Below are 13,844 nucleotides of genomic sequence, written 5' to 3'. Positions count from 1 at the left end.
TAAAATCAATCATCCCAAATCTTTGCTTTGCAGTAATTAACTGAAATTTGGTTTGATACGAATTATTTAATAATCCTTGGGGAGAACGACCTTGTTAGAACCATTTATACTACAATATCCTTGCCATTCTTGCAAGTATTATAGGTGCCTTTAACCCTTTTGCGCATGTGGTAAAAATTCTATCACCTACCTTGGTTCAATGGGAAATTTCAAAAAGATTCTTCGATTCCTCAAGGGCTCAGTAGGTTGCGGATGAAGAAAGATGGCTCCAATTACATTATGGGATACACTGATGTCGACTGGGTAGGTAATCCCCCTTTACAAAAGTTAACCATGGGTTTTTTGCATCTTTGTTGGAGGCAATCTCGTCACATGGAAAAGTAAGAAACAAACGGTGGTAGTAAAGTCTAGTGCCGATGCTGAGTATAGGGCCATGGCAGCCACAACTTGTGAACTCATTTGGTTAAGGGGTTTTCTTTAAACTTTGGCTTCACCAGCAAGCAACCTATGCCTTTGTTTTGCTGCAACGAGGTTGCCATGCACATTGCATCCAACCTTGTGTTTCATGAAAGGACGAAACATATTGAAGTTGACTGCCATTATATTCATGCCCAAGTTCAATCCAAAGTGATGGAAACCGTGTTCACAAGAAGTCACGATCAACTTGCAGACTTTTTGACAAAAGCCTTAGACTCTACACAGTTTCAAAGGTTGTTGTTCAAGCTTGGATGAATGAACCCCCTTGATCCAGCTTGAGGGGGAGTATTGAAAGACATGTATAGGTTACAAGTTGCTCCTGCAAATCTAGCAATCACGTGTGAGCGTTACAGCCGCCACTTTCTTCATTTTTCCCTTAATTGTAGGGTTTATGTCTTCTTTGTAACTTGTAACTAGGTTTAGCCCAATATTGTAACTCGTAATTAGGGTGAGCTTGGTTAACCATTGGTCCTTGCTGTGGCTTGTTTCCCTCCTTCGTCCAATGGCTTTCAGCCTTTCTCGAGCTCCCTATAAGAGCCCCCTTCTTGTAAATGTCTCTTATGATGAAATATACACAAAATAGCTTAATTAGAATTCAACATTTCCCCACCATCACTCTATGAAACCCCGTTGCGAGCACCGAAACCAGGTGGATCTTCCTTTGATCTTTTAGTATGCCCAAGCCAGGCTAGCCATTGATGAGTATCCAGTTGCCGAATAAGTATACGATTTTAAACTCTCTATGACTCTGGTGTGAATGCTATCTAATGCTTATTTCTTGCAACCCATTTGTTACCGCTTTCTAAACATGGGCATTCCACCGATGGTAACGCTTGACCATAGTACCACTGAGCTGTCCCCATGATCTCCAACGATGTAAGCCTATAACATGAATCATCCATAAGTGAACAACCATTTGTATTGATTGCAAATTCTCCAATTTTGTTAAGAAGAAAAAATAAAAGCTTGAATTAAATAGATAAATGACATGAAATCACCCGCACATCTTAAGTGTTGACACCAAGGTGATCAGCAATGAGGAACTGAAATCTGGACGAGTCTAAATTTGTACACGACGCTAATATCCTATTGCTAAGGAACCCGGATAGCTACCATGCCATGTAAGTCAATATGTCAACTGGATTGGTCACGATTAATATGATGGAATTTGGGGAGTGTTGCACGAGTTAGGGTATAAATTTTTAAAAATGAGATGCATTCTTTTGTGGCAGTTGAGCCTGGACTCCACATGCTTTTGACGCGCACCAGCTGTCACAATTCAAACGTCAAATCCAACAGTGACGGTGTAACTGACCAACGCTATGAGTTCTGTATGAGGTATAAAGGTGGAGGCGTGTTGGAGATTAAGCATCTCAACACGTCACTTGTTAGGACTGGTGCCAATGAGGACAAGCTCGTCGGGTAAACCTTCACTTAAAAGGGTTTGCGCGATGGTTATGCCCACGTTGCCAGGTCCCATAAGAGCATTCCCACCGTTGGGTTTGGCTCGGGGGACGGGCTCCAAAACAAGGGCCCGAGGGCCGGTGGCGTCGCTCCAGCGTTGGCTAGACCGATGGAAGGGGGAGGCCCGAGCTCCGGGCCCGTGGGGGATTGCCAGCCCGAGAGTCTGAGGTGGGCGTGACGTCAGGCTGACGCCAGGGGGGCGTCAGCGCAATATTTTATTTTTTTTGTGTCAGGCGCGTGCACCCACCCGCGCGTGGGGGCGCGTCGCCGATACAAAAATCAGAAAAAAAAGAATCTGTCAGTTACCGTTGGGAAGCCACGTGGCTTCCCACGGTGCGTTAGATCTTAACGGTCACTTAATGTGAACCGTTCGATCTCAACGGTAAAAAAAAAAAATTAAGTCAGATTTAATATCCACCGTTCGATCTGAGATCAACGGTGGATATTAAAATGCTTTATAAATTAAAAAATAAATGAAAAAATAGTTTTAAAAATCTGAAAAGTTACAGTTGTGACACATGGCACAATCTGGAGTGTTGGAATTCAAATTTTTTTATATCCAACGGCAGAGATTAATTAATTGAATAAAAATTTAAAAAAAATTGTAAAAAATTCAAAAAAATTCAAAAAAATATCTGAAAAATCTGAAAAAAATTGTAAAAAAATATTTGAAATATCTGAAAAGATAATGATACGTGGCATAACGAGTACGATTAAAAAATTTATCGGAAATCCATCCCCAATAATTGTCTTTTCGGATTTTATGACAAGTAGCGTAAACGACAACGATTAAAAATCTTATCCGAAATTACAAATATAATTATTTTGTATTATTTAATAATACTTCGGATAATGACACGTGGCGCAACGAGAACGATTAAAAATCTTATCCGATATTACAATTAAAATTATTTTGTATTATTTTATAAATAAATAAAATATTAATATTTTATTGCCTATTACCAGGGCTATTGAAGTGCAACGGTGGAGATGCAAATTCTATTGCCAAGGCTATTTACTGTTCATTAAGGGCAGTTATTGTTCATTAGGTGGATTGAATAGTGCATTGCCAGGGGAGAGGGCTCCAACGCTGGAGTTGCTCTAACCGAAATCTTGGTGTGGGTCCGAGTTAAAAATGGGTATCAAGAAGGCCTAGTGGTGAGCCTCAACTATTTAGATACGTTATTCTCATATACTTTGTAGCCTGCTTCAAGGCCTGGAATTATAGAACTATTTTTTCCACTAATAGCTCTTATTTACATCTTTACTGGATTTGCATCACTTCTTTTATATTAATAGAATTAGAGGATTGCACATGCTTCTTTTTGGACGCCAAAACATTTTTATTTCTTTGTGGTTGAATGGGATTCTAAGCTTCAGATCTCGAAAATTGAAAGTTTCGAAAAACCTCACAGCCAGCACCAATGAGCTTAAACAGAACAGATGAGAGCTAATGAGATAGAGCTAAGCTACTTCACCACTACCGTAAGTCCACGTCTCCACCCAAGCCTAGACATCCCAACATTGCCCAGATACGTGTCCCATCTTGACCTGCAAGATTTACGCAGAATTGCAAAATTGGAAGAGGTTTAAGCATGAACAGATTGTAAAACGCAAAACTTACAGCAGCAAATTGGGTTGCAAGCGAGCACTAACCATCATGAATAAAAAGTGGGTACACTTTTTACACATTTAAACTTGAACCTGTGCATAACCAAGGTTTGGAATCCTACTAAAATCAGGAATAGGCCCTTGTAAGTTGCAGTTCCTCAAACTCCTGAAAGAAACAACAAAAACACAAAGATATTCAATCTTGACATGATTCGTCGTGTTAAATATTAAGAGCTACTTCTCGATTGTCATTCCAAACAACTAGCACCATCACCTAATGTGATATAACATCAGATAGAAACGGGAGATGTTCCCTGCACAGTGGTTGGAAATATGTGTTTCCCAACAAAAAAACTATGATTCCCTCCATTATTGCTATGATTAATCACAAATCTTTTGGATTTACACCTCCGTAGTTGGAGCTTTAAATCTGATGTATGAATAAATAGAGATTGTAGTCCTTAGATCACACAATTTTACCTTTAAACTTACGAGAAGACATAGAATCAGAAGCAGCACTTACAACTTGAACAGTTTAGACATGTTGCTATACGAATCTGGAATTGTAGTCCCACCAAAGATGTTGTCAGCAAAGGCGAAAAAAATTAAATAAAAGAGAAAATCCAAGTAAACAGGAAGGCGAATCTTGTGAACCAAAGCTGAGAAAACCGAATCTTGTGAACAGGAAGGCGAGGAGCAGAACGAAGCCGAACATAATCAAACCCAAGCTTCAGAAAACTGATCGGAATTTTGGTATCTAGGTTTTGAAGGGTGCGAACACAGCTGGAATCAGCCAGATGAAGACAAAAATTAAGAGGCCACAGTCGAAACAGAAACTTGATCGATGATGATTTCTATGGTTTCAAGGGTGTCAACACAGGCGGAATCTGAGCAGAACAATACAACTGAGATGCGTGAGAGACCAGCGGAAACAAACACAACTCGATGATGGATGCGTGGAGTGAATGGGCAAAACAGTCATTCGACTGTACAAATGTGGAAACAACAAGAGAGACAGAGCAAAAATGGAAGGGCAAAAAAAAGGTTGAGTTTTAGCATATATAATGATGTATATAATAAAAAAAAGGTTGCCGTGTACGAAATCATAGACCACCATAAGGAGAGCGTCGGTCTCGAGCCTAACCAAAGCTCGAAAAACAGAGCAGGGAGACTGTACCAGGGAGAGGCAGAAAATGGAAGACTCGCTAGCAAAGCTGGAGCGAATCCAAACCCAAATCCTCGAACGCATATCAAAGCTTGAGAGCTCCACCTCCGCCTCTCTTCCCCAATCCACCTCCACCCCCATCCCTTCCTCAACTCAAAACGCCGCCGTCGGCGCCACCGAAGCCCGCCTCTCCGCCATTCTCCTCGCCAATGGCGTAAAAGACTTCGCCTTCAAGAGGGTTGCTTCGGATTACTACGATTGGTCCCTCGATGCCCGGCGCGACGCTCTCCGCGCTGCCTCAATCCACCATCTCTGCAAAAGCATTGTCTTGGTACCCAGCTCAATCTTTGTAGTCTTCATTGACTTAATCCTAATTCCTAATATCGAAAACGTTTTTAGGTTTCTACGAAATACCCCATTTGTAATTTTTTAATTATTTTACGACCTTGCATTTGCATTCCCAGGTTAACACTCAGGCCCAATCCAGTGTCGTTGATTGTAGTGACCGCAACAATTCAAAGTACTATGTTGTTGTTGTTCAGGTACTTATAGTGTCAATTTTTTTGTTGTTGTGGGGGTGTTTTAATCGAAACAATAACAACGCCGGTGTGTGAGTTGTATGAAATTGTGTCCTTCTGTTTTTGGGTGCAGTACACTGCTCGGTTTAATGCTGAAGCTGTTAAGAACTTCTTGTATTCGCTCAATGACGGCAAGATAGCGAAAAAGAAATTCAACAGTCAGTTCTTGTTCTCTTGAATCTTGATAATCAGTAACTTGTTGATAAGTTCTCGATTACTGCGTTTGTGTATGTCAAAATGTTTGCATTTTGAGCTTATTATGTTCTTTCCATTTTTTGGTGTGAAATTCTGACGAGTGCATTATGTTATATGTACAACCATGGAGAATTCCTACTGTCAATTAGGTAGCAAACTAGCAATGTGAGTTCGTAGAAGGTGTCATGTGAAGACTAGTAATGGAAACATTGCGTCTCTTTGGTGAATGCTTTGAACAATGACAATATTCAATGTGATTTTGGGTTAGGTATTGTAATGTGTTAAACACTGATGTACCAATTTATATGCATTGATGTTTCATGACATGCAATCGTATTAGAGGATAATTTGTTATTGTCCAAGTTTACTTGATATGGCAATCTTAGATTCGCCGCTTTTCTGCCTTTACTCTTTCAAAAAAATTGGTCCAATTCTTTGCACATAGTTCTTCTTGAAAACCTATTTTCCGACAAATGGTTTCCATGTACATCAAATAGATATTCCTTCTGCTTGAGCGTACTCCTCTAAGTCCACGGAGTCTGTTCCAATGCTATAAGAGAACATTTCGCTCTGAACCCTCTTTTCACCTTGTTGGACAGGTTGAAAAATAGAAAAGTTGTTCCAATTGTCTTTTTTTTATTTTTTTTATTTCTATGCCTCCTTTCTTTTCAGTATATAGTCTAGAAGTGTAAACTTATTTTCTGCAATTTTGGGCCGTTCTGGTCCAACTGTTCTTGAGATGGATTTGTTATAATTTTGACTGCCCTCTGGATCTTGTTCCTTGATGTTTCCGGCACTAGACTGAACTCAGCAAAATTAGAGAACAACTACAAACACACAAGATTTATACTGCTTCGGCAGAACTTTTGCCTACGTTAAGTTGTGATTTCTCTAGGTAGAGAAACCATGGCATCTTTGATTAATAATAGAGTATACATTAATTCTGCAAATGCTAGAACTAATCCCTCTTTCCTCGACTATCTCTCCGTTTCTCTCACTTCCTTTTCAGCCTTTCCTGCACCTCTATTTATAAGTATAGGACGTGGTTTACATCCTATTTTCTGATTAGGTTTCCTAGTCTATATGGGATAGGAAAGTTCACTTTCTTTCCTATTCCAATTTGGCTTCAAGGATTCCTAATCTACTTGTACAAGAAAACTTTAATTCTTTCCTAATCCTTGTAGGATAAGAATCTGTGCACCTTTAGCTTTCCTAATACAATCCTAAACAAAATAGGACTTTAACAAAAGACGAACCAAATCCTAACAGGATTTATGCATGAGTTTCTTAGATCCACCAATTTATTTCTTCATTCTCCCAACGAAAATTGGTCCAGGTCTTTGCACATAGATCGTCTTGGGAATCTGCTTTTCAAGAAAACGTTTTCCAGGATTTTATATGTGCATACACTGTACTAAATATCCTCTCTGCTTGAGCCTTCTCCTTAACCGATGGAGATGTGTTCCAATGTTACTTCTAGGATTCATATAGCCGACCCCACTTGGTGGGATAAGGCTTTGTTGTTGTTGTTGCTCTTTTGCCTCGTTGGACAGTTGATTAAATAAACAGAATTAATCCAACTCCATTCCATGTTTGTTTCTCAATACTCCCATGAGCATCTTTATTTTTCACATCTACTGTATTGTTGTGTGAGCTTTTCGTCCATCTGTTTTTGGTATGGCTTGATTCATAATCTTCTCAATTTCCCCCATTTTTCCTTCACTCTGAAAGAACAATGGTCCAACTCTCTGCACATAATTTTGTTTTTGCAACCTATTATCAAATAAAAATAAAAAATCTGTCCTTTTTTATCTTTCTTAAAGTTATAGGGATGTGTTGCAATTGCATTGGTAGATTTTTTTCGTTAACCCCTTTGCGTCATTGGACATTTGAGATTAAAGAGTGTCAGTCCAACTCCATTCTTTGTTTCTTTTTGTATTACTCCTACTGCATTTCCATAAACCATCCTCTCTTTCATTTTTTAAAAGTCTACTGAAAATGTGCTCCAAACCTCAATGAATAAACAAAGGGGTTTTCCAGAATTAGTTGCTTTGTTTGCTTTTCTTTCTGTTCTCCCCTCAGGTTTTTAAATTGAGATCTTCAATTTTAGTCAGCTTTCTTACTTTATTGTATATTTCAAAAGGTAATAGGGGTTGTTGTTGGTTATGCAGTGAGGCTTGCGCCTGAGGATACTTCAATACAATTGACTGGGTTTGAGCACAATGCAGTTACATGTGTTGGCATGAAAACAGACATTCCAGTGAGCACTTGCTTTTTGCAATTTATTTACGATGTATTTCATGTCCTTTGAAACTGGAATTATTTTGAATGGTCTTGTGGTACAGGAATCATTTCTTCATGACATGATACTTAAGATTCCTTGCCTCTCACATATCTATGCCTTGATAATTATAAAACTTGGTATTAACTGATGTAGTCAGAAGTCTGATGTGATTGATGAGAAAAACTAGGATGGATCCCGTTTCTAAATTATTTGTTCATCTCTTTTAAACTTTCTCTAACATGAAGGATCCTGTTTTTATTTTAGATTTGGTAACTTATATTTGGATTTTAGTGCACATATAACCGTCACATTCTTTAAATTACACGTGTACTGTCCAGAGTTCTTGAGACGAACCACTTCAGTGTCGTTTCATGACAGGTTAAGCTCTAGCACACAGGCCCCTCGTTCAATTGCCTGATGCCTGCTTTATATGTTCAATCCTTCCAACCTTCAGACCAGCTGTTAAGCTGGACCATTGTATTGGTTGTCTTGATTAATGATTATCTGCCACTCTGTTGGACAAAAAACTGATTGATAGTGAGAGTTAGAACTCTGTTGAGAGGTTTGGCAGACAACAAACAACCTTGTGTGTGTTTTTTCACATGCATTAGTGTACGGAGCAGCATATAATGTTTGAAATATGTGGAGCTTGAATCAAGTGGGCATTCACATTCCTATCATGGGTCCTATAATGTGTCGTATACTAGAAAAGATCGCAATGACAGAACATTATGAAATGACATCGTAGTGATTATTTGTGACCACTGACAACACCTAACACCTCATCACACGAATTTTAACAAGCTTAAGGCGAGCACATATGGTTGGTTTTGCTGTTCCTATTGTGACGATGATCTGTTGGTTGTTTTCAGGTGATTATGGATGAAGCAATTGAGAAACTTAGTCCTGATTTCTTCTGGCTGGGCGGCGGCGAGGTTGATCTGAAGCTGGGCATCAGAACCTCAGAATTTATAAGCTATGCTAAACCTTTTATCGTGAGCTGCAGTGGTTCTTGATTTATCCAAAGAAAAGAATACGTTATTAAACAAAACCTACAAATTAATACATGAAACGAAGAAATGTTTTTCGGAGTTGGTTTGTAGTTTTGTTACTCCCACCGATGATCGATTCATTTCAAAAACATTGAGTCCCATAACTATGTAGTTTATGTATAGAGCAGGTGCTGCTATCCTACCAGCTTTTATGAATTGCTACTGCTTTTCTTCATGCCAATTTTAAACGAAAATGTAATGTGGAAGGCATTCAGTGCATGGACATGAACATCGAATTTGTGGAACATAACCCTCTTTGTGGTGTGCTTAATTGAAAATTGGAAAAGAGCTGATGTGATGCTACTAGCTACCGATTAACCAAAAAAATAAGGGGTCAACCACATCAACAAATAAATGAAGCACGATGTATCAGTTTTTTCACATTGCGCCTTGAGATTTTTGAAATTCTATTAATTTTTGTCTATCGTTTACTCTACTAAATTAATAATGGGGCCAACTGTGTAATTTATTATCGTTTTAGAAAATGAAGTATTTGATTCAGGGAAGCTAAAACTCTATAATAACTAATTTTTGCCCGAATGGTGTGGGCATGGCTTCAATATCAACAAAAAAATGGTCTCACGTCATCAATTTAGTAATTGACCGGACAATCAAATAGGCAGAAAGTATAAATTGTTATGGTAAAATTTCATGTGTAATGTAAGAATGAACATATCGTGGTTCATTTTAAAAAATTGTTTTGAAGTGTGAATGTAACTAGCTAAAGTACCGACCATGACAACACAGAAGGTTGTGACACATCCATGTAATATGTTTCTCACCTTTGTTACAGTAATTTGGTAAACTATCAACATAAAACAATTAAAAAAAAAAATGTTTCTCACCTTTGTTACAATAATTTATTAAACTATCAACATAAAAAAAAAAAATAAAAAAAAATAAAAACACATGCAAACAATGAGAGCAGCCATCATCCATCAAATCAACACTTTGTCACTACTCGCTAGTGGACCATTCTTTGTTGCATAAAGGAACTTGATGTTATAAATAGTCGAAGGAGAGGGAGAAACTTTGTTGAAGGTTGAAGTGAAACACGATCAAAGTATCATACCGTTTTATTATCTTTGCTTGTTTTTATATATGGCAGATGGTACGAAAGAAGAGGAATAAAAGAAACTTGTATGATTTATTTCTGCTTCTGTTTGCACCTAGAGTCTGATTTCTTAATAAGCACGCAAGGACAAATGACATTATTGGTACATTCTTCCTTGATTACATACTCATTAAGAAACTTTATACCACATCCTTCCAGATTATTTTAGCCCATATAACGATCGCCTTAATTTAATTGAGAGCATACATCATGGTTTGTTAATTGCTTCGGGCAACTTAAGTCCTTTTGGGATTTCCATATAGGAACGTAATTGCATACATTCCGGGAGAGTATGTCTCCTCATAATCAATTACGAGTTTTTTGTGAAAAACCTTGTGCAATGAGTTGTGCATTATATCTTGCAATCTCGTTTTTCTCATTGCGCTTTCTTATGAACACCCATTTGTAACCTATAGGGTTTGCTCCAAGTGGGCTTTACCAAACTAACAAACCCCGACCCAGAATATCCATCTGATGAAGCCATAAAGTGATGGTGATGCGGAAAGTGCAAACTAATTTAACCTAAAATAACTAATTCTAAAGTGCGTATGTGCGCGGGATTGAACCCATTCCACACGTGATGTCAGAGCACAAGTAAAAGTGTAGTAAAGGTAAAGTAATGATATATGGACTACTGGTCCAAAAACACTTCGTTTTTCCAAGGAATATAATTCTGCCTGGATTGCATCTTTCCACTTTAGCCAATCTTGGCTATGTTTACATTCATCAATAGAGTGTGGCTCAATATCATAGCTTACTATGATTTCAGTAGCTACTGCGAATGCAAACATATCGTCGATAATTATTTCATTTTGATTCCACAGTTCATTAGTACAAGCATAATTTATGGAGATTTCTTTACTTTCATATATTTCTGTCTCTTCAAGGACATGTGTCTCATCAATGACATTTTTCTTTTTTAGAAGTACAAAATCATAAATTATAAGTTCATCATTCATTTCCTTTTCATGAATGGTTTCATTTGGATTCAGATGTGCCTTTATCTTCCTCTTTCTAGGAGCTAAATCTTTTGAACCTAAGTTTCTAATACGCTTCAAGCATGCAATGGATGAATCATTTGCTGCCACATTATTATGCCCACGAGGGACATCAACTCTTGCAGGCACATTTGCAATTGGTGTATATGATTTTTCCACTTATGCATCATTACATGCAATTGGCATTTGATTGGCAATACCTTGAAGATGAACAATTCTTCTCACTTCATTTTCACACTAAGTGCTCTCTTCTGGAATTTCTTTTCTCCCCTAACGGCAGTTGTCTCATCAAAGTGACAATCCTCATAACAAGCCCTAAAAATATCACCCGTCAAGTGTTCCAAATATCGAATCATAGATGGTGAATCAAAACCTACATAATAAATTCTCAATATGCGTTGAGGTCCCATTTTAGTACGTTATGGTGGTGTGATAGGCACATAGACGGCACAACCAAAAAATAGTAAATATGAAATGTTTGGTTGGTACCCAAATACGAGTTGTACTAAGGAGTATTAATGGTTGGCAACATGCTCAATCGAACTAATGATGTAGTATGTAGGATGGCATGTCCCTATGTAGAAACTGGTAACTTCGTTTCTCATGAGTAGAGTGCGAGCTATTAATTGAAGCCGCTTGATAAATGCTTCTGCTAAATCATTTTGAGTATGGACATGAAGAATAGGGTTTTCAACATCAATGCCCAGTGTCATGCAATATTCATCAAAAGTTTGAGACGTAAAGTCACGAGAGTATCAAGTCAAATTGACTTAATATGTTGATTTGGAAATTGTGCTCGTAGCTTAATTATCTGAGCAAGAAGTCTTGCAAAAGCTACCTTTCGGGTAGACAAGAGGCAAACATGTGACATTTAGTAAATGCATCAACCAAGACCATGAAGTATCAGAATGGTCCACAAGGTGGTAAAATAGGCCTACAAATATTCCCTTCAATTGTTTGCAAAAATGATAGGGATTTGGCATCAAAATTTGACTAAGATGCTCTAATTACCAATTTCCCCTAAGAATAAGCCTGACAAGGGTTATCATTTCGTATAGCAATATGTTTGCCTAGTAATGTGTGTCCGTTAGAGTTGGTACGATCCTACACATCATGGTGGATCCTAGATGACCCCCAGACGGTCATGCCAGAGCATGTAAATTTTTTGGGCCAAAGAACTTTTGGTTCATGACATTGTCTGCTTCAATTGCCCTTATATATGTATAATACAATCTACTCGATAAACAACGCAACTTCTCCAATGTAAGCTTATGGGTATCGTTGGAGATAATGCATAGGTATTCCACATTTTCTACTTTTTTTTGTTTCTTTGTGGTATCCATTCAAACGTATATCTTTAAAACTCAACAAATTTCTTGTAGAACGAGTGGTGTACAACACATTTTGTATGGGTGTTCTATTTGGTAACGACCTGAGCTTTTAATTACGTCTGATTAGCTAGATATTGTTGTTACTTTTGCTTTTGTAGAATCAAGGTTGAAAAATACTCTCAATCTTGAAGTATTGCATGCGTGGTTACGCTGTTTGCAAAACAAATATCTTTGCCCTGTTTTGAGAATATCCATAATTTTAATCCATGCTTTGTGAGTAAAATAATCATAATTAAAAATAGTTTATTCATAATTAAAGGAAATTACGATGCCACTTTTATTGAATTGAAAATAAAAGGTTTAGACAACAAGTTTAGTTAATGAAAAGCAAAATTACACAGCAACTAAGATTGATGTATTCAGACCTATAAACTTCATTCCCCCTCTCCACAACATAGTTTGAAATATCTAGATGGGTTGTGTTCAATTGTCCTGATAAATTGAAAACTGGATCAGGTACATTCATCGGATCAGCCTGGTCGATAAAGTTGGTCCGAAATGTTTTTTCTTTGAGGGATGCCTGATAAAGATCCATAAGGTGCTTTGGGGTATGACATGTACATGCCCAATGACCATTGCCACCACACTTATGGCAAACTTTTTCAGGATTTCCCAGAATGTCATTCATATGAGCTTTCTCCTTATAGCGGTTTACATTTTTAAAGCTTTGACTTGGACTATGCCTTGGACTCTGATTGTATTGAATACCCAGGTTCTTGCGTTTTCCATTCCATGGGCCTCGCTTGTAGCCAGGTCCTCATATGTAATTATAGCCACGAGAAGATGTGGTGTTTGCTTCAAGGGAAGTAGCATTCACTTCTGGGAATATAGTACTAATCTAGTTGGTCGGGACTAATGATTTTTCATCAGAAGCTCATTGTTTTGTTCAGCCACAAAGTGCTTAATATCATTTGGTTGTACTTAAAACTACACTCTCTATATTACTAATCCAGGAGCAAATTAGAGGCATAAAAAGTACTAGATGTCTTTTTTAGTATGTCTGCTTCAGTGATATTCTACCCACAAAGTTTCATTTGGGAACTGATTTTGAACATTGAAGAGTTATCCTTGATAGGAGCATATTTATGTGACTTTGTTAGCTTGTTTCTTTGCATTTAGAAAGTTAGTTTCTATTTATTATAGTGTTTTAAGCTATTTTCATGTGTTTGTAGGTTTAAATGACAAAGTTGGCAAGAAAGTGCAATTTGGTGCTATTTGGAGCAGTTTTGGGCTTGGAATGGTTTGCATATGCATGGAGCAAGTTGGATGGATGAATTTGAAGATCAAGAGAGGCTAGGAATGTGATTAACATCTGGAAGAAATAAATTGAAGACTTGGAAGATAAGGAATCAGCTACAAAGAAGGAATATTATCCAAATTATCTTATCTTATCCAAACCTTATCCAACCTTATCTTATCTTATCCTATCCTAATCTTTTCCTACCTTAATTCTAGCTTCAAAGAGGACTCATTTTCACATTAAATCACCTAAATATCAAGTTCTAGAAGCCCTAT

General features: G+C 37.7%; 1 protein-coding gene, 1 long non-coding RNA gene and 1 pseudogene across 3 annotated transcripts; 1 reads left to right on the top strand and 2 right to left on the bottom strand.

Annotated features, from left to right (window-relative positions):
• Positions 1-1,417: 1,417 nt before the first annotated feature.
• LOC125480570 lies at positions 1,418-3,220 on the bottom strand (annotated as a pseudogene).
• A 78-nt stretch (positions 3,221-3,298) lies between these two features.
• On the bottom strand, positions 3,299-4,310 carry LOC125480625. 2 transcript variants are annotated; one of them, XR_007260964.1, is made up of 3 exons: positions 4,033-4,310; positions 3,598-3,718; positions 3,299-3,492 (listed from the first exon to the last, which is right to left on the bottom strand). It is a non-coding gene; the product is annotated as an uncharacterized LOC125480625 (long non-coding RNA). The 2 variants fall into 2 exon arrangements; XR_007260963.1 differs by having other exon boundaries at positions 4,076-4,310.
• A 326-nt stretch (positions 4,311-4,636) lies between these two features.
• LOC103960606 lies at positions 4,637-9,001 on the top strand. Its single transcript, XM_048591639.1, has 5 exons — positions 4,637-5,048; positions 5,182-5,259; positions 5,369-5,453; positions 7,662-7,750; positions 8,647-9,001. Exons 1-5 carry the CDS (start codon positions 4,746-4,748, stop codon positions 8,788-8,790), a joined length of 699 nt encoding a protein of 232 aa, XP_048447596.1. The 5' UTR covers positions 4,637-4,745; the 3' UTR covers positions 8,791-9,001.
• Positions 9,002-13,844: the final 4,843 nt, after the last annotated feature.

Source organism: the organism of the source record quoted next, unplaced genomic scaffold (genome assembly GCF_019419815.1).
Source record: "Pyrus x bretschneideri cultivar Hongxiangsu unplaced genomic scaffold, Pyrus_bretschneideri_v1 Contig34, whole genome shotgun sequence".
Classification (NCBI taxonomy): domain Eukaryota; kingdom Viridiplantae; phylum Streptophyta; class Magnoliopsida; order Rosales; family Rosaceae; genus Pyrus; species Pyrus x bretschneideri.
Note: the sequence above shows the minus strand (reverse complement) of the source record. Positions and strands in the feature narration are given on the sequence as shown.

What these genes read in the sequence shown, in the direction of transcription:
- LOC103960606 (XM_048591639.1), top strand. Translation starts at nt 4,746, where the DNA reads ATGGAAGACTCGCTAGCAAAGCTGGAGCGAATCCAAACCCAAATCCTC. An exon ending in TCTGCAAAAGCATTGTCTTG is followed by an intron (nt 5,049 to 5,181) that starts GTACCCAGCTCA and finishes TTGCATTCCCAG; the next exon opens with GTTAACACTCAGGCCCAATC. An exon ending in ACTATGTTGTTGTTGTTCAG is followed by an intron (nt 5,260 to 5,368) that starts GTACTTATAGTG and finishes TTTTGGGTGCAG; the next exon opens with TACACTGCTCGGTTTAATGC.